Source organism: Chrysemys picta, chromosome 13 (assembly GCF_011386835.1).
Source record: "Chrysemys picta bellii isolate R12L10 chromosome 13, ASM1138683v2, whole genome shotgun sequence".
Classification (NCBI taxonomy): Eukaryota; Metazoa; Chordata; order Testudines; family Emydidae; genus Chrysemys; species Chrysemys picta.
The window spans coordinates 18,584,831-18,605,049 of NC_088803.1; the positions used below are offsets into that span (position 1 = coordinate 18,584,831).

The 20,219-nt window shown below is 50.6% G+C and overlaps 1 protein-coding gene across 1 annotated transcript; it reads left to right on the forward strand.

Moving 5' to 3' along the window:
• The first annotated feature begins 18,333 nt into the window (after positions 1 to 18,333).
• LOC122174130 (ribonuclease-like) lies at positions 18,334 to 19,163 on the forward strand. The gene has a single exon (XM_042854888.2). The coding sequence runs from the start codon at positions 18,334 to 18,336 to the stop codon at positions 18,754 to 18,756; it is 423 nt and encodes a 140-aa protein (XP_042710822.2). The 3' UTR covers positions 18,757 to 19,163.
• Positions 19,164 to 20,219: the final 1,056 nt, after the last annotated feature.

Here is a 20,219-nt window from a genome sequence, read left to right on the forward strand (position 1 = left end):
AGACAGGAAGGTGTCTGGAGCCTAACAGCCCTTCCTTTGTGTTGCAAGCAAGTGGGGAAAACCCTTCCTTCTCCCTGCCAGATGAGCTATTTGCAGTTTTGCTGACAGAGCGAATGGCTTCAAATGTGGAAACTTAAATCAGGTCATACAGCCCTGCAGCATTCAGCGGGGTTACAACCACACAGGGTGTGACCAGGGCTCTCTCTGTCCCAGAATGCAGGGACGCCCAGAGGGAGGGGGCAAGTGGGGCAATTTGCCCCAGGCCCTGCAGGGGCCCCCATGAGAGTTTTTCGGGGCCCCTGGAGCGGGGTCTTTCACTCGCTCCGGGGGCCCCGGAAAACACTTGCGGGGCCCGGGCCTCCGGAGCTTCTTCCGCTCCAGGTCTTCGGCGGCAATTCGGTGGCGGGGGCCCCCCGCCGCTGAAGACCCCAGGCCCCCTGAATCCTCTGGGCGGCCCTGCCAGAATGTCTCCACCCCAGGAATGTCTCCCCATCGACCACCACTGCTGCTCCCACTGGGGATCAGATGGGTCTGAGCCCAGGAGAGTAGGGTTACCATATATCAGCAAGCAAAAAAGAGGACGGGAGGAGCCCCGCCCTAGCCCCGCCCCTGCCCCTCCCACTTCCCGCCCCCCCAGAACCCCCAACCCTCCCCCCGTTCCTTGTCCCCTGACTGCCCCCTCCTGGGACCCCTGCCCCTAACTGCCCCCCAGGACTCCACTCCCTATCTAAGCCTCCCTGCCTCTTGTCCCCTGACTGCCCCAACCCTTATCCACACCCCCACCCCCAGACAGACCCCTGGGACTCCCACGCCCGATCTAACCACTCCCCACCCCCTGACAGCCCCCCCCGAACTCCCAACCCATCTAAACCCCTCTGCTCCCTGTCCCCTGACTGCTCCGATCCCTCTCCGCACTCCTGCCCCCTGACAGCCCCCCCAGAACTCCCAACCCATCTAAACCTCTCTGCTCCCTGTCCCCTGACTGCTCCGATCCCTCTCCCACTCCTGCCCCCTTGACAGCCCCCCCCAGAACTCCCAACCCATCTAAACCTCTCTGCTCCCTGTCCCCTGACTGCTCCGATCCCTCTCCCCACTCCTGCCCCCTGACAGCCCCCCCCCAGAACTCCCAGCTCCCCACCCCCCTGCTCCTTGTCCCCTGACTGCCCCTTCCTGGGACCCCTGCTCCTAACTGCCCTCCAGAACCCCATCCCTAAGCCTCCCTGTTCCTTGTCCCCTAACTGCCCCCTCCTAAGACCCCCCCCAACTGCCCCCCAGGACCCTACCCCCTACCTGTACCCTGACTGCCCAAAACTTTCTCCACCCCCCCCAACCCCCCCCCCCGTTTCTTGACTGCCCCCTCCAGAACCTTCCTGCCCCCGGTCCCCCTTACCCTGCTGCTCAGAACAGGGTGTTGGGCTCTGTGCGAGCCGAGCCGGACACGTGGCTGCGCTCCCCAGCACAACAAAACCCGGTCCCTGGCCCTGCACAACAAAACCCGGTCCCTGGCCCTGCACAGTGCTGCCGGACCGAGTTGCAGGAGAGGCCAACTCAGAATGCAGGGCGGCTCCGGCTCCTCTACAGCTGCTCAGGAGTCCAGCCCGGGATTTTTCTGCAGCCCTCCCAGCCGCTCGCTCTGCCGGGGGAGGGGGAAATCCCGGACATTGTGAGTGCTTTACAAATTCCCCCCGGACGCTATTTTTAGCGCGAAAAGGAGGACATGTCCGGGTAAATCCGGACGAATGGTAACCCTACAGGAGAGTCCAACAGGGAATGTATACTGGGGCCCGGAGTGGGAGCCCATTTGTCACCCCCCACACCAATTTCCCTGAGAAGCTGGCTGGGTGACCCCTTTCCTCCGAATGCTCCATCACATAGTTCATGCTTTGGGCTCCAGCTACAGGCTGCCTCCCTGGTTGGATGGAGGATGAGTTACCCGCTCTGTCCTGGGCTTTCACCAAGTTAACTCTTTGAGGGTCCCGTTGGGCCACTATGTCACCAATCTTTGGTCATTGTGCCCACATATGCCCAATTTTTCTACAGATGTTACACCTCAGGCCTCCGAGATCCCTTGGAGGCAGTCTACCCACATCAGCTGCTCCCTCCACTTTGGTTTTACTCATGTCCCACTTCTGGGGCAGCCCTGTGTGATCCCCTCTTTGGGCCCCTGACCTTTCAGTCTCTATTCATACCCGGGTCTACTGTCCACAAACTCACCTGCCAACTGGCCTGCACTATGCAGATCCTTCGGCTTCCTGTCCACGAACCCCATTTTAAGCTCCTGAAGGCAGATCTCATAGAGTTGTTCCAACCCACCCAGGTTATGCAAATCCTCCAGCGTAGTGACCCCTGCACCCTTACCCCATTTGTGGAAACATTCTCCCATCAGGGTGGTGGCTTCAATGTAGATCACACATGGGGTATTTTCCTATATGCCTCAGGTATCATAAGAACATAAGAATGGCCATACTGGGTCAGACCAAAGGTAGATCTAGCCCAGTATCCTGTCTTCTGACGTGGCCAATGCCAAGTGGCCCAGAGGGAATGAACAGAACAGGCAATCACCAAGTGATCCATCCCCTATAGAATCATAGAATATCAGGGTTGGAAGGGACCTCAAGAGGTCATCTAGTCCAACCCCCTGCTCAAAGCAGGACCAATTCCCAACTAAATCATCCCAGCCAGGGCTTTGTCAAGCCGGGCCTTAAAAACCTTAGAGGAAGGAGACTCCACCAACTCTCTAGGTAACGCATTCCAGTGTTTCACCACCCTCCCAGTGAAATAGTTTTTCCTAATATCCAACCTGGACCTCCCCCACTGCAACTTGAGACCATTGCTCCTTGTTCTGTTATCTGCCACCACTGAGAACAGCCGAGCTCCATCCTCTTTGGAACCCCCCTTCAGGTAGTTGAAGGCTGCTATCAAATCCCCCCTCATTCTTCTCTTCTGGAGACTAATCAATCCCAGTTCCCTCAGCCTCTCCTCATAAGTCATGTGTTCCAGACCCCTAATCATTTTTGTTGCCCTCCGTTGGACTCTTTCCAATTTTTCCACATCCTTCTTGTAGTGTGGGGCCCAAAACTGGACACAGTATTCCAGATGAGGCCTCACCAATGTCGAATAAAGGGGAACGATCACGTTCCTCGATCTGCTGGCAATGCCCCTACTTATACAGCCCAAAATGCCGTTAGCCTTCTTGGCAACAGGAGCACACTGTTGACTCATATCCAGCTTCTCGTCCACTGAGACCCCTAGGTCCTTTTCTGCAGAACTGCTACCTAGCCATTCGGTCCCTAGTCTGAAGCAGTGCATGGGATTCTTCCGTCCTAAGTGCAGGACTCTGCACTTGTCCTTGTTGAACCTCATCAGGTTTTTTTTGGCCCAATCCTCTAATTTGTCTAGGTCCCTCTGTATCCGATCCCTACCCTCTAGTGTATCTACCATGCCTCCTAGTTTAGTGTCATCTGCAAACTTGCTGAGAGTGCAGTCCACACCATCCTCCAGATCATTAATAAAGATATTAAACAAAACCGGCCCCAGGACCGACCCTTGGGGCACTCCGCTTGAAACCGGCTGCCAACTAGACATGGAGCCATTGATCACTACCCGTTGAGCCCGATGATCTAGCCAGCTTTCTATCCACCTTACAGTCCATTCATCCAGCCCATACTTCTTTAACTTGGCGGCAAGAATACTGTGGGAGACCGTATCAAAAGCTTTGCTAAAGTCAAGGAATAACACATCCACTGCTTTCCCCTCATCCACAGAGCCAGTTATCTCATCATAGAAGGCAATTAGGTTAGTCAGGCACGACTTCCCCTTCGTGAACCCATGCTGACTGTTCCTGATCACTTTCATAATTGATTCCTTGAGGACCTGCTCCATGATTTTTCCAGGGACTGAGGTGAGGCTGACTGGCCTGTAGTTCCCCGGATCCTCCTTCTTCCCTTTTTTAAAGATGGGCACTACATTAGCCTTTTTCCAGTCATCTGGGACCTCCCCCGATCGCCATGAGTTTTCAAAAATAATGGCTAATGGCTCTGCAATCTCACCCGCCAACTCTTTTAGCACCCTCGGATGCAGCGCCTCCAGCCCCATGGACTTGTATACGTCCAGTTTTTCTAAATAGTCCCGAACCACTTCTTTCTCCACAGAGGGCTGGTCACCTTCTTCCCATGCTGTACTGCCCAGTGCAGCAATCTGGGAGCTGACCTTGTTCATGAAGACAGAGGCAAAAAAATCATTGAGTACATTAGCTTTTTCCACATCCTCGGTCACGAGGTTGCCTCCCTCATTCAGTAAGGGGCCCACACTTTCCTTGATTTTCTTCTTGTTGCTAACATACCTGAAGAAACCCTTCTTGTTACTCTTAACATCTCTTGCTAACTGCAACTCCAAGTGTGATTTGGCCTTCCTGATTTCACTCCTGCATGCCTGAGCAATATTTTTATACTCCTCCCTGGTCATTTGTCCAATCTTCAACTTCTTGTAAGCTTCTTTTTTGCGTTTAAGATCAGCAAGGATTTCACTGTTTAGCCAAACTAGCCGCCTGCCATATTTACTATTCTTTCTACACATCGGGATGGTTTGTTCCTGCAACCGCAATAAGGATTCTTTAAAATACAGCCAGCTCTCCTGGACCCCTTTGCCCTTCATGTTATTCTCCCAGGGGATCCTGCCCATCTGTTCCCTGAGGGAGTCAAAGTCTGCTTTTCTGAAGTCCAGGGTCCATATTCTGCTGCTCTCCTTTCTTCCTTGTGTCAGGATTCTGAACTCGACCATCTCATGGTCACTGCCTCCCAGGTTCCCATCCACTTTTGCTTCCCCTACTAATTCTTCCCTGTTTGTGAGCAGCAGGTCAAGAAAAGCTCTGCCCCTAGTTGGTTCCTCCAGCACTTGCACCAGGAAATTGTCCCCTACACTTTTCAAAAACTTCCTGGATTGTCTGTGCACTGCTGTATTGCTCTCCCAGCAGATATCAGGGTGATTAAAGTCTCCCATGAGAACCAGGGCTTGCGATCTAGCAACTTCTGCTAGTTGCCAGAAGAAAGCCTCGTCCACCTCATCCCCCTGGTCTGGTGGTCTATAGCAGACTCCAACCACGACATCACCCTTGTTGCTCACACTTCTAAACTTTATCCAGAGACTCTCAGGTTTTTCTGCAGTTTCATACCGGAGCTGTGAGCAGTCATACTCCTCTCTTACATACAATGCAACTCCCCCACCTTTTCTGCCCTGCCTGTCCTTCCTGAACAGTTTATATCCATCCATGACAGTACTCCAGTCATGTGAGTTATCCCACCAAGTCTCTGTTATTCCAATCACATCATAGTTCCCTGACTGTGCCAGGACTTCCAGTTCTCCCTGCTTGTTTCCCAGGCTTCTTGCATTTGTGTATAGGCACTTAAGATAACTCATCGATCGTCCCTCTTTCTCAGCATGAAACAGGAGTCCTCCCCTCTTATACTCTCCTGCTTGTGCTTCCTCCCAGGATCCCATTTCCCCACTTACCTCAGGGCTTTGGTCTCCTTCCCCCAGTGAACCTAGTTTAAAGCCCTCCTCACTAGGTTAGCCAGCCTGCTGGCGAAGATGCTCTTCCCTCTCTTCGTTAGGTGGAGCCCGTCTCTGCCTAGCACTCCTCCTTCTTGGAACACCATCCCATGGTTGAAGAATCCAAAGCCCTGTTGCCCATTCCCAGCTTCTGGCAAACAGAGGATAGGAATACTATCCCTGCCCATCCTGACTAATAACCATTGATGGTCCTATTCTCCATGAATTTATCTAGTTCTTTTTTGAACCCTGTTATAGTCTTGGCCTTCACAACATCCTCTAACAAGGAGTTCCACAGGTTGACTGTGTGTTGTGTGCAAAAATATTTCCTTTTGTTTGTTTTAAACCTACTGCCTATTAATTTCATTTGGTGACCCCTAGTTCTTGTGTTATGAGAAGGAGTAAATAACACTTCCTTATTTACTTTCTCCACACCAGTCATGATTTTATAGACCTCTATCATATCCTCCCTTAGACATCTCTTTGCCAAGCTGAAAAGTCCCAGTTTTATTAATCTCTCCTCATATGGAAGCCATTCCATGCCACTAATCATTTTTGTTGCTCTCTCAATTCAAACTAATGTAGTTGAGCCTTTTTGAACTGTTCATATTCCCCAGTATCCACTCCGTGCATCTGGCTGTACGTCTCTATCACTTTGGGACTGAGTAAGGGGGTGAGACAGCGAGCTGGTCCCCAAAGTCGATCTGGTTCACATGTAGGATCCCTGGGGAATTGGCGTCTTGGGATCTTTCCTCACTTGCCCTTCTGTGGGTCTTCTTACCCCTCTGTTTCTCCAGCTTCTGCTTTCTCCTGGTGTTTCCTGCTGTTCTTCCTCATTCATGCTTTCACTGCTTCTCACAGCCAGAGCTCATTCCCTCTCACAGGCTGCTAGCTCCTTTGCTCTCAGATCCCACACCCACCGCTTCAAATCTGTCAGTGGAGAACCAGCTCGGGAAGACCCCCTGCTGGGTGGGGAACTGGGCTGTGAGGCGACCCTGATACTGCCTCTCTCAGTCTCTGAACCCCGCTTGGGTCTGAAACCTGCTTCTTGTATCAATCATCCTTCTCCAGCTGTGCAATCGGCTGTGCCTTGTTGAGCTTCCGAGCACTTAACCCTCTCTCCCTGCACAGGTTTGCAAAGTCTTTCTTAGGAAGGTGGTCACACACCATTTCCTTGCTATTTCCTTTGATTATCCTGGGTTTACTGCTGCAAGCCACTTCTTGCAAAACACTAGAGGTGCATTCAGTACCCCAACACAGGGTCGGGGCTATACCCCCAGGTTTGGAACAGTCTCTAGGAGGAACCCCTTCCGCTTGCCAGTCTCAGTCTTCCTCCTGCATAAGCCATGCGGCTTCAATCACTGCATCCTTAGATGGGAGCTCTGGGCCTGCAGCCCCCGCCTGCTTCACACCATGAGCTCCATTCAGCAAGTCCAGCTGAGACAGGCCCCGACAGAGACTTGCTCACACTTCAGGGATGAATGCTCTTCTCCCAGCATTTGCAATTACACCCACACAGTGGTCGGATTTAGTCATTAACTGGAACATAGCTTAGAAAGTTCTTTGGATAATCTAGAGAACTGAAGGCTAAACCATCATCCATTCTGGTTAGCCCAGAGCCCAGCCAAGTTGTAGTGAAACCCTTTTGTTTAAGGTTTGCCTCTCTTTCCATCTGACTTTCTTTGTCAGACTCCAGGTGAGAGCCCTCACCCTTTGCAGCAGCCATCTCTTAACCCCACACCTCATCCCTTCTCTGTCCTTTCTTCTCCAGCTGCGGAATGTTGCTCAGCCTCCTTGCTGAGAAGTGGGGGAACCCCATCCCTCTGGGTCCTTGGTTGCCAGATGTCGATTGGATTTGCCATTGTCTTCTCAAATGCTCCATTGATATGGGGACCAAGACCCAGACAGTGAGGTGATACCCACAGCTATGTCTGTTAACCTGTCCTGAGAGCAAACCATCCCTTTCCACCACTGGGTAACAATGCAGCATATAGGGGAAACTGATGCACAAACAGGACACACAAAATATTCTTACTTTGTCACACATGGGTGTAAACCTGAACTAGCTACAATGAAACCCAGGCCTCCTGACTCCCATCCCCCCTGCTCAGGTCCTTAATCCCCACCAGAAGGACAGAACTGGGTTGACCAATTTAAAGCTGGTGAGATTGAAGAACTGAATGATTGTAACAGGAACCACGGTGGCCTCCTAAGTGAAATGAGGCCATTAGGTAGTTCAGAAGCGTTTGGGAATATGAGGAACCATTGGCCTGAGATTCCCACTGTGATGCTTTCTTGGGGCATCCAAAACACTAAGTCACTTTGTTACACCTCCACATCGGACTCCAGTCTGTTTGCCAGCCCAACAAACTCCTCAGGACCCTGACCACCCTTACCTGGCCTTGCAGGTGATATTTGGTGCCCTTGAGCTCCCAAACCCCCTTGAAGAGCATATTCCTGCCACTGGACACGCCCAGAAATTACCCAGTCCACAGACTTCAAAGAGGTCGTGTGCACCAACTTGTTAGATTAGCTGAGGAGACACACTTTGCTTTGATATTTCAGCACTGAGATCAATTGAACAGAACACCAAGCATAAGTTAATTAATAAAGAACCGAGATCTAAATGAGAATAACCAGCAATAATAGGAACAGAAACAAAACAAGAGTATAACACGTTTTCTAGTGCCAAAACTTAGCCAAAGGACTGTAACTTGTTACAGCAGTTTTCTCACCCTCAAAGACCTTTTCTACAGAACGTGCTGATTTTCAATTAAATCAGGATCCAGAATTTTCACATATCGTTCACCTCCACCAGAAATGCTCCTCAGTGAAAAAATGTCCTTCTTTTCCTCTTGATATTTCCAAAAGTCTATGGTCTTTGTTTCCAGAGTCAGACTGAACCCCTGAGGTTCAAACTCCAATGTTTTCTCACGTTGATTTCACATCCCTCTGTTAATTTCCTTTCCCCCTTGTCTTAATGTGCAGATATACTTCCTATTGTCTCTGGCTAACCCTGTTTTATTTACATTAGAGACAGGAAGAAAACTACCTGTTCCACCTATCTGGAAAAAAACTGTTTCTCCCTTTGTCTGATTACAGACTTTCAAGCATAAACTCAGTGAGTACCGACAGTCCTTGTATAGTGTTAATACAAACATTTCACAATGGCCAGTGTGTTATCAGGTCTCATTGGAAACCTTACATGCCATTCTTTAAAGATAAATATCAGGACAGCAATGTGTTAGGTGTAATGAGTTTGTCAAGCCTGATAGGAGTTGCTGTATATAACAGTGAACCCAGGTGAGTGGCATTAAGGTGCTCTTCAGGTCACACCCATATTGCATCTCAATAACACCTGATGGCTTCATTCATACTAGAAAGCCAGAAATTCATCATCTTGGCAGTTCCATCATTCACACCTGCCAGGAATGTTGCTGAGTATAACAGCTTCCCACGGTCCTGGCAGGTGTGATTGATGGAGCTGCCGAGATGACGGAATTCTGGCTTTCTAGTATGAATGAGGCCACCGGATATTATTGAAGTGCAATATGCATTTGCCAGTCTTCAAGCACTCCCATGGTGGGATGGGCACAAATGTTAGTCACTAGAGTGATTGGTTGGATAGAGAAGAGCGAGAGATATGAGTGTGCATGGGGCTGGATGTATATCTCCATATATATTTATGAGTGTGTATGGGGATATATATACATGGGGAGCCCCATGTGAAAACAGCTGCTATACAGTATTCATGCAGCATCCTCCACAGCATCACAGATGAACCATGGGCTACTCTGGGTGCCACAGGCACGGTCGGGCTTGCCACAATGAACCGCACCATGCCTGAGCCTAGAGGTGACGTGGGAGCCCAAAACCAGGTAGCCGTTCATCCAACTGGTGATTCAGAGATTCCAAGGCCAGGAGGGACCATTGGGACCATCTAGTCTGACCTCCAGTCTAACCTAGGCCAGAGAATTTCCCAAAAATAGTTCCCAGAGCAGATCTGTTAGAAAAATATCCCATCTTGATTTAAAAATTGCCACGAATGGAGAACTGCCACACCCCTTGGTAAATTGCTCCAATGGTAAATTTCACTCACTGTTAAAAATATATGCTTTATTTCCAATCTGAATTTGTCTAGCTTCAACTTCCAGACATTGGATTGTGTTAGACATTTTTTTTCTAGATTGAAGAGCCCATTATTAAATATTTGTCAAGTTCTGGAACAACCTTTCCCGGGGAGCAGAGGGGGTGAAAAACCTAACTGGCTTCAAGACTCAGCTTGATAAGTTTATGGAGGGGATGGTATGATGGTACTGCTTACAATAATCTGTAGCCTATTGGCGCCTGCAAGCAGCAAATATTTCCAATGGCCAGTGATGGAACACTAGATGGGGAGGGCTCTCAGTTACTACAGAGAATTCTTTCCCCGGTGTCTGGTTGGTGAGTCTTGCCTACATGCTCAGGGTCTAACTGATCCCCGTATTTGGGGTTGGGAAGGAAATTTCCCCTGGGTCAGATTGACAGAGACCCTGGGGTGTTTCCACCTTCCTCTGCAGCATGGGGCATTTGCAGGTTTAAACTAGTGTCAGTGGTGGATTCTCTGTAACTTGGAGTCTTTAAACCATGATTTGAGGACATTGGTAACTCAGCCCGAGGTTCGGTGTCTATTACAGAAGGGAGTGGATGAGGTTCTGTGGCCTGCAATGTGCAGGAAGTTAGACTAGATGATCATGATGGACCCTTCTGACCTTAAAGTCTATGAGTCTATGTAGATACTTATAGACTGTGATCAGAAGTCACCCCTTAACCTTCTCTTTGTTAAGTTAAATAGACTGAGCTCTTTAAGTCTATCACTATATAGCATTTTTTCTAATTCTAGAATAATTCTTGTAGCTCTTCTCTGACCCCTGTCTAATTTATCAACATCCTACTTGAATTGTGGACACCAGAACTGGATGCAGGATTCCTGAGGCAGTCACATCAGGGCCAAATACCGACGTCAAATAACCTCTCGACTCCTACTTGAGGTACCCCAGTTTATGCATCCCAAGACGGACAATCAGCATTGGCTTTTCTTCCCAGAATGTTATAGTAGTTCTGGTGATACATTGTCAAAGTTGCAGGTTTTCCCCTTTTTCCTTGATTTCCTTGTCTTTTCTTCTTCTTCCCTGGAGACTAGTTGGACGTTTTCATCTTGGCCAAGCTGTGGAGATGGACTGTATTGATGCCACTCTTTTTGGATGGATACCTCCAAAATTTTGCTTTTGTCTGCTTTAGTGATGTTGGTCAAGTGCATGGGAATACAGTTTGGTGAGACCTGCAGTTTCCTTGTATCTGGTGGATGTGATGCTGCACCACAAATTCATTAGAAGTGGCTGCCAAAAAGCTAGATAGCATATCTGGATGAAGAAAGTGCTGATCTACTTAAAAAGTACAAAAAAATCCAGTGATCCAGAAATAGCCAATCAGCTTAGACAGACTGAATGCAGCCCAAAGAGCATGCTGGGAAAAAGTAATGTCAGAGATGGATACATCAAAATCTAGCAAGAAAGCATGTAAGTTTGGTGTATGGGTATGGATGGCTAGAGAGCGAGATCGGTGTGTCTAGGGACGGGCGGATAGACGGAGAGCCACTTTTGTATCAATTTAGCTGTTCTATCAATTCAACCCTTAGTGTGGATGCAGAAAACCAGCATGCTTCAGACCAGTATAATGTATTCCTCTCTCTCGACAGCAATAGGTTATACCAGAATAAGCGCCTTTCTACTGGTAGTCACAGTCCAGAAAGGATAATGCAAAACTCTTGTTCCTATCAGATCTCCTATTTGGGCTTGTGGGTGAGTTTCTGTGAGACAGTCTTATGTGTTTCATGTTTTGTGTTGGGCGTGTTTTGTGTATTTGAATCTCATGCTTGTGTGAGTCTTTTGTGCCTCGTGTTTGTGTGTGTGTGTGTGTTGTGGGCATGTGTCACTTGCTTGGATGCATCTCACATGTCTCCTCTTCCACCTTGTGTTTGGATCTTTGGCCAGTGTGTTTGTGCCTCTTGCTCCTGTGAGTCAGAGCCTTCCGCGACTCAGGCCTGGTCTACACTAGGCGTTTATGTCGAAGTTAGCGCCGTTACATCGAATTTACCCTGCACCCGTCCACACCGCGAAGCTATTTAGTTCGACATAGAGGTCTCTTAAATTCGACTTCTGTACTCCTCCCCGACGAGGGGAGTAGCGCTAAATTCGACATGGCCATGTCGAATTAGGCTAGGTGTGGATGGAAATCGACGCTAATAGCTCCGGGAGCTATCCCACAGTGCACCACTCTGTTGACGCTCTGGACAGCAGTACGAGCTCGGATGCTCTGACCAGCCACACAGGAAAAGCCCCGGGAAAATTTGAATTCCTTTTCCTGTCTAGCCAGTTTGAATCTCATTTCCTGTTTGGACATCGTGGCGAGCTCAGCAGCACTGGCAACGATGCAGAGCTCTCCAGCAGTGATGGCCGTGCAATCTCAGAATAGAAAGAGGGCCCCAGCATGGACTGATCGGGAAGTCTTGGATCTGATCGCTGTGTGGGGCGATGAGTCCGTGCTTTCCGAGCTGCGATCCAAAAGACGGAATGCAAAGATCTACGAGAAGATCTCTAAAGACATGTCAGAGAGAGGATACAGCCGGGATGCAACGCAGTGCCGCGTGAAAATCAAGGGGCTGAGACAAGCACACCAGAAGACCAAAGAGGCAAACGGATGCTCCGGATCCCATCCCCAGATATCCCGTTTCTACGAGGCACTGCATTCCATCCTAGGTGCGGCCGCCACCACTACCCCACCACTGACCGTGGACTCTGAGGATGGGATATTGTCCACGGCCGGTTCCTCGGACATGTTAGCGGATGGGGAAGATGAGGAAGGAGATGAGGAGGACGAGGCAGTCGACAGCGCTTACAACGCTGATTTCCCCGACAGCCAGGATCTCTTCATCACCCTTACAGAGATCCCCTACCAACCGTCCCCAGCCGTTAACCCGGACACAGAATCTGGGGAAGGATCAGCCAGTAAGTGTTTTAAACATCTAAACATTTATTTTTAACAGAACAGGAATATTAAGAATAACAAAAATGGGTTTCTCATGATTAGTTTGCCCTAGGCGCTTAACGTTTCAGTCCTGGGCAGTGCAAGTATTGAAAAAAAAATCTAACAATGTCCGGTTTAGCATGATTGTTCTGCCCAAGCCGCTCTACTGTTTAGTCCCTGCCAGTGCAGCTACAGTAAAATGCGGTCTATATGTCCGGGGATAGAGCAGAAATCCTCCTGGGACATCTCGAGGAAGCTCTCCTGGAGGTAATTGGAAAGCCTTTGCATCAGGTTCCTGGGGAGAGCGGCCTTATTGGGTCCTCCGTAGTATGAAACGTTTCCGCGCCACGAGACAATCAAGTACTCAGGGATCATTGCCCTGCAGAGCAGGGCAGCATACGGCCCTGGTCTTTGGAGGCTTTCCTGAAGCATTCTTTCTTTCTCACTGTCTGAGATCCTCATCAGGGTGATGTCGCTCATGGTGACCTGCTTTGAATTAGGTAGGGGAATGTTAGTGTTGGGACTGCTTGCCCGTTCCTTTACTGAACTGTAACCGCTGGTTTGCAGCCACGCGGTGGAGGTGGGAGAGGGGCAGCATACAGGGATCTTTCCCGGGGACAGCCACGAGGGGGTGGGACAGGGGCAGAGTTCCTGCTTGCCGGATTGCTGGCAGCAGGGACTGGCATTGCTTTCAATGTGAAAGGAGGCCAGTGCTACTATTAAAGTTTTAAGCTGCCACAAGTCGACGGCTTACCATGTCTGCCTGCTACACAAATCCCGGTGTCCTGCCCCACTTCTCAGATCTGCAGTGCAAGACCCCAGGCACTGAATGCGAAGGCCGAGAATTCGACCTTGTCCTGAGTGCGCATGTGATAGGTGCTGTGCATGGTCTTGTTCACAGAGAAAGACTATGTTCTTTGTCCACAACTACATTTATCTTTCTGAGGAATTCACTCCCTTTTTCCCATTCCCACAGCCACATCTGCGACTGTCTCACAACCTAGCCTGGCATCACACTCCCAGAGGCTAGCGCAGATTAGGCGTAGGAAGAAGAGGACACGGGAGGACATGTTCTCGGAACTTATGGGCTGTTCCCAAGCCCAGGCAGCACAGCAGACCCAGTGGCGGGAGAACTTGTCCCAAATGCACCAAGCACACATGGAACGGGAGGAGAGGTGGCGGCAGGAAGACCAGCAGGCGACTCAAACGCTGCTTGGACTAATGAGGGAGCAAACGGACACGCTCTGGCGCCTTGTGGATGTTCTGCAGGAACGGAGGCAGGAGGACAGAGCCCCGCTGCAGTCTATCTGTAACCGCCCTCTCCCGCCACCAAGTCCCATACCCCCCTCACCCAAAGTGCAAAGAAGGAGGGGCGGCAGAGTCCGTGAAAACTCTCACTCCACCCCTGCAGACAGCTCTAGTAGTAGAAGGCTCTCATTCCCCAAAATTTGACAAGTTCTTTCCTTCCCGCCTCACACAAGCCCCCGTCCAAGTTTCACCTCCCAGTTACATGTGTAGTTGCTAATAAAAAATACGTTTCTGTTAATTACTGTTTCCATCATGTTCTTTTGGAGGAGGGGGGGAAGGGGGGGAAGGGGGTTGGTAATTGGACAGGACAGTCACCTTTAGCAGGGTACATAGGCGGGGGCAGGTCCAGCAGCAGGGCACATACACAGTGCAGTGACTAGTTACCCTGGTCAGTCTGGGAGGTGGTTTTCATGTTCTGTGGTGGGGGGTGGGTTGCTCTGTGACTTTGTGGCGGGGGAGGGCAGTTACAGATCTTATGCGGCGGTCCTTATCCTGGATCACAGAGCCACGCAGCAGGGGATCTGTAACCGTCCTCCCCCTGCCACAAAGTCACATAGCCCCCCCCATACACACAGTCCCGATCAGGAGGGGTGACAGGCTCCGTTGAAACAAGCAGTCCACCACTGCGGAGCCTGTCAATCCTGGAGTTTAGAAGCTGCATTCGCGTCACTACACTACACCCGCTCCCCACCACAGTCTGCGTCCCAGGTTTAAAACATTCCCGCAAAAACAGTAATAAAGAAAACGGTGTTCATTAACAAAGTAGAAGTGATTTTATTTCTAAACGTGTGTTGGAAGGGGGTGAAAGGGGTATGTAACTGGAGAGGATAGTCAACATGAACTGGGTAAAGAAACGGGGGCAGGTTCAGCTTCTCTGTTCACAAACTTAAAAGTCACAGGTTACCCTGCTCACTCAGGAACCTAGCTTTCAAAGCCTCCCGGATGCACAGCGCGTCCTGCTGGGCTCTTCTAATCACCCGGCTGTCTGGCTGGGCGTAATCAGAAGCCAGGCTATTTGCCTCAACCTCCCACCCCGCCATAAAGGTCTCCCCCTTGCTCTCACAGAGATTGTGGAGCACACAGCAAGCTGCTATAACAATGGGGATATTGGTTTCGCTGAGATCACAGCGAGTCAGTAAGCTTCTCCATCTCCCCTTGAGACGGCCAAAAGCACACTCCACCACCATTCTGCACTTGCTCAGCCGGTAGTTGAAGAGTTCTTTTTCACTGTCCAGGGCACCAGTATAGGGCTTCATGAGCCAGGGCATTAGCGGGTAGGCTGGGTCCCCGAGGATGACTATAGGCATCTCCACATCCCCAAGAGTTATTTTGTGGTCCGGGAAGTAAGTACCTTCCTGCAGCCGTCTAAACAGACCAGAGTTCCTGAAAACACGAGCGTCATGAACCTTGCCCGGCCATCCGACGTAGATGTTCGTAAAACGTCCCCTGTGGTCCACCAGTGCTTGCAGCACCATTGAAAAGTAGCCCTTTCTGTTAATGTACTGGCTGGCCTGGTGGTCCGGTGCCAGGATAGGGATGTGAGTTCCATCTATAGCCCCACCGCAGTTTGGGAATCCCATCGCTGCGAAGCCATCTATGATCACCTCCACGTTTCCTAGGGTCACTACCTTTGACAGCAGTACATCAACGATTGCCTTGGCTACTTGCATCACAACAACCCCCACGGTAGATTTGCCCACGCCAAAGTGGTTCGCGACTGACCGGTAGCTGTCTGGCGTTGCAAGCTTCCAGAGGGCTATGGCCACTCGCTTCTGGACAGTCAGGGCTGTTCGCATCCGGGTGTCATTGCGCTTCAGGGCAGGGGACAGCAACTCACAAAGTTCAAGGAAAGTTCCCTTACGCATGCGAAAGTTTTGCAGCCACTGGGATTCATCCCAGACCTGCAGCACTATGCGGTCCCACCAGTCCGTGCTTGTTTCCCGGGCCCAGAATCGCCGTTCCACAACATCCACATGACCCATTGCCACCGTGATGTCCTTGGCGCTGGGTCCCGTGCTTTCTGAGAGGTCTGTGCTACTCTCAGACTTCAGGCCCTCACCGCGGTGCCATAGCCTCCTCGCCTGACTTATCTGCATCTGCCTCTGGGAAAGGTGGATGATAAGCTGCGAGGCGTTGAGAACGGCCACAACTGCAGCGATGGTCGCAGCGTGCTCCATGCTCGCAGTGCTGTGGCGTCCGCGCTGTCACTGACTAGAAAAGTGCGTGAACTGATTTCCCGCCGGTGCTTTCAGGGAGGGAGGGCGGGAGTGATGGACGGATGATGACAGTTACCCAAAAGCACCCTCGACACATTTTTTTACCCAGAAGGCATTGGCGGCTCCACCCAGAATTCCAATGGGCAGCGGGGACTGCGGGAACTGTGGGATAGCTGCCCACAGTGCACCGCTTCCAATGTCGACGCTTTCCCCGTTAGTGTGGACTCACAAAGTCGAATTACTGTCCTTAGTGTGGATACACACGTTCGAATTTGCAATATCGATTCCAGAAATTCGATTTAAGTAAAATCGAACTACTCTCGTAGTGTAGACATACCCTCAGGAACTGTCTCGGGTAGGCATTTGTTCCCCTTGCTGGTGTGAGTGAGGCCTTTGTCCCTCCTATGCATGCTTGTGTGAATGCTTGTGTGAGAGGGAGCATTCCTCTGAGCGTCTCTTTCCTCACACCACCTTCTTTCCTTTGCCTGGATTCCCACCCAGCCCATTCCCTTTGGGCCCATGAGGAAATGATTTACATTACTCATTTCTCAATCAGTCTCTCTGGGTGATTCACTCGCATTGTGTCATTCACAATCTCTCTCCTTCTTCCATTATTAAATCTCCTAGGGCACATTCCTGCCCCTCACAAACAGGGGCAGACGCCCCTTTGGCATTTCCCCGGGAGTCCTTTTTCCTTAGAATCCAGGATGTGCCGCACCACAAGGCTATGGCTCCAGTGGTCAGCACATTCGGTCTGGAAATCAGGGTTGTGAGTTGCGGGGGGAAAGAGGGTTGATCTCGTGGAAACTGGCTCAGCTCCTCTCTCCCTGTGCTCCGACTGCCACCTTCAAATCACCACAGGGATTTAGACACCTAGTTTTCTACTAATTTTCATTGCATCCAAATCCCTTGGGAGCCTTGAAAAAACTCAGCCTATGGTGTGTTTGGATGCACATCTCTCGCTCTCCTTTTTCTGCCATGCTTTCAAAAATATGATGGCCTGAGAGAGGAGAATAAACAATTTTCATAGCTCAGCTGCCTGTGGGAGGCGGGGCGGGAGGAGCTGAGGGTAAGGATTGAGGGGCACCAGCAGAGCTATGATGTGGGGGGGAGTGAGGTTCTAGGCTAGCACTGGATTAGGAAGGTGCCAGTGGGTCAGCACTCGGGTGCGTCTACACAGCAAACAAAGGTGTGTTTGCAGCATGGGTGGGCATTCCTACGCTAGCTTTAATCTAGCTAGCACGGGTAACAATAGCCATGGGGACACGGCAGCATGGGCTAGCAACCTGAGTACATACCCAGGGTCCATGGCGAGTTGGTACTGGGGCTGCTAGCCCTCGGTGAAGTCCGTGCTGCCTGCTATCAATACCCTCACTAGCTAGATTAAAGCTGGCACAGCTCTGCCTACTCATGCTACAATTGCACCTCTGCTCGCTGGGTAGACACACCCTGAGATGTTGCTGTGGAGCTCAGTGTGTAGCTGCTGCTTGCTCCCCACAGTTGCACTGCCTGGTGAGCCACTGCTTTGAATTTCCTGATGTTGAGAAATCCTGTTGACCCAATTCTTTCCTAGATTTCGCCTCCCACTCCACCACCTCTGGTGGCCTCTATATAACATGCTCCAGGAAGGGAAGGAGGATCAGCTCATCAGAGGCCAGGATCCATTGTTCTGACAACAGCGAAGACACAAGGACTTGGGTAAGTTGCAGGAGATCCCACCAGCCAGGACAGAGGAGAGAACAGTGTCACTTGGGACTGGGGGGCCAGGTTGGCTAGACTCTTCCCTCACCTATGGGATGGGAGTGGGTGAAACCAGAAGACTAGCAGCCAGAACTCCTGGGTTCTATTCCCAGATCTGGGAAGAGAGTGGGGAATAGTAGATTAGAGGAAATGGTGGCCCTAGTCTTAGCTGGGATCCCAGCAATGGCTGGTATGGTGGGGTCCTGATATCAGCTGTAGCATCTAAGGGCTACTGTCATGCAGATAATGAGAAGCCTCCTGTTTTGAGATTCCTGGGGAAGGAGGGGTTGATGGCAGGGGTCAGAAGGGAGCAACAGGAGGGGTAAGGGCTTTCAGAGCAAAATGGGGTGGGAGGGGTTTGGGCCCAGAAGGTTCCATGGAGGAGGCAGATCCCCACTCAGCGCTGTCTCCATCCATCTCCCCCCTCTCCCCACTGCAGGTCGATCCAGACATAGCCATGGCTCTGAAAATATCCTTCCCTGTGCTCCTGCTGTCCCTCGTCCTGCTGGGGGCTGGGCTGGCTCTGGCCAGCGGGCAGCTGTGGAACGAGAAGAATGACAAATTCCTGCTGAAGCACTGGAATTACCCCAGGAGCGAGGACTCCAATGGTACCTACTGCGACACTATGATGCAGCACCGGGAGATGTACGGCCAGGAGGCCAACACCTTCATCCATGCACCCATAGGATCCATCAACGGCATCTGCAACCTGGGTGGGACGCCCGGCAAGCCAAATGAACGCCACAGCGTCGCTCCCTTCGACATCACCGTCTGCGCCTTTAACTCGACGAGCCGCACCTACGCCGGGACACACTATGTCCGCAGAATTGTCCTCGCCTGCTTGAAAGGGCTCCCCATAGACTATGTGAGGCACATATAGGGCCCAGCGCTGGGCATGGAGTCAGGCAGGGGACCTGGCTGCTTCCTCTATCCCCTGTTCTGTCCCTTCCACACCAGCCATGGCACCCAGCTCTGAAGACTGGTCAGATTGTTTAGGTGTTGCCATCCCTCACCGACCTCTGCCCATTATAGAGCAGAGCCACCCCTTTACCACCCTGTACAGCCTTCTGCTACATAGCACCCATCTAAACACCTGCCCCTCAATTAATTTAATTAATCCATCAATTTCACCCTTCTATTATTCAGCTTGATACTGGATCATCCTCATATTCACAGCAAGTCAGTGTTATTTGTCATTGTTTGTTATTTTTGCACATTCCCCCCACTCCCTGCTTCCTGCAATTCTGTGTGCTCTCCAAACTCAATAAAACCTGATACCTACAAAGAAATCTCTGGCTTGTTGAGTTAGGTTGGGGATAGCAAGGAGATGAGTCACTAAACACTTAAGGAGTGTGCTGGGAATGTGTTGTGGTTTTACAGTGAGTTTCTCTGTGCTTTCAGTCTCAGTCTCTGCCTGGTGTTAGGGAAAGAACGCAGGAGTCCTGACTGCTACCTCTAGCCCTGCTCTAACCCATTAGACCCCCCTTTCCCGCAAGAGCTGAGAATAGAATTTAGGAGTCCTGAATTTTTATCTGTCTTGTTTTAACCTACTGGACCCCACTCCCCTCCCAGGAACATGGTTAGAACCCAAGAATCCTGATTCCCAGATGCCCTTGTGCTAACCTGCTAGACCACACTCCCCTCCCCTAAAACAGACCTGACACAACAGATATTAACCTCCATGCTTCAGGGCAGGAACCATTCGCTAACTGAGTAAGGTCAGGAAGAAATTTTGCCTCTGAGCAAGTTTTACCCTCATTCCTCTTGTGGGGGAGAGAACTCCTTTCCCTGCAGGAACTGGGGCTAGCTAGGGTCAAAGACTGAGTTTGAGGGGCCCCCATTCTGTGCCACTCCCAAAATCATTGTTGAGCTTAGAGAGTGTTCCAGGTGGCACAGTAGCTGAGCTGTTTAAAGTGGATATTGGAGGCTCACATTTCTTTGGGGCCTTGGGTTCCAAACCCATTGCTATCAATTCCCAAACCTATTAGCCACTTCCAGAACAGTGTGTGAAGGGATCAATGGGTGAACATAAAGATTGAGAGGAAGGTGCTGCCCATAAAGCAAGACTTTTTAATGCACCCCAAACCTGAACCCTGTTTCTAACTCAACTCTGTTCTGCCACCCCATCGACAGCCCAAAACTAGAATCCCTCCCAGGACTTTCTAACCCGCTCTGATACAGGCCTCCTTTGCCCTCAACCCTCTGCTGCTTTGTCTTTAGACAATACTCTCGATGTGCAATATTGTTCTTCTGCAAAAGATTGCACACACCAGGGATTTAAACCCAGGACCTTACACACTGGAAGTAAAATTCATATCGCTGGACCGACAAGCCTGGCAGCAC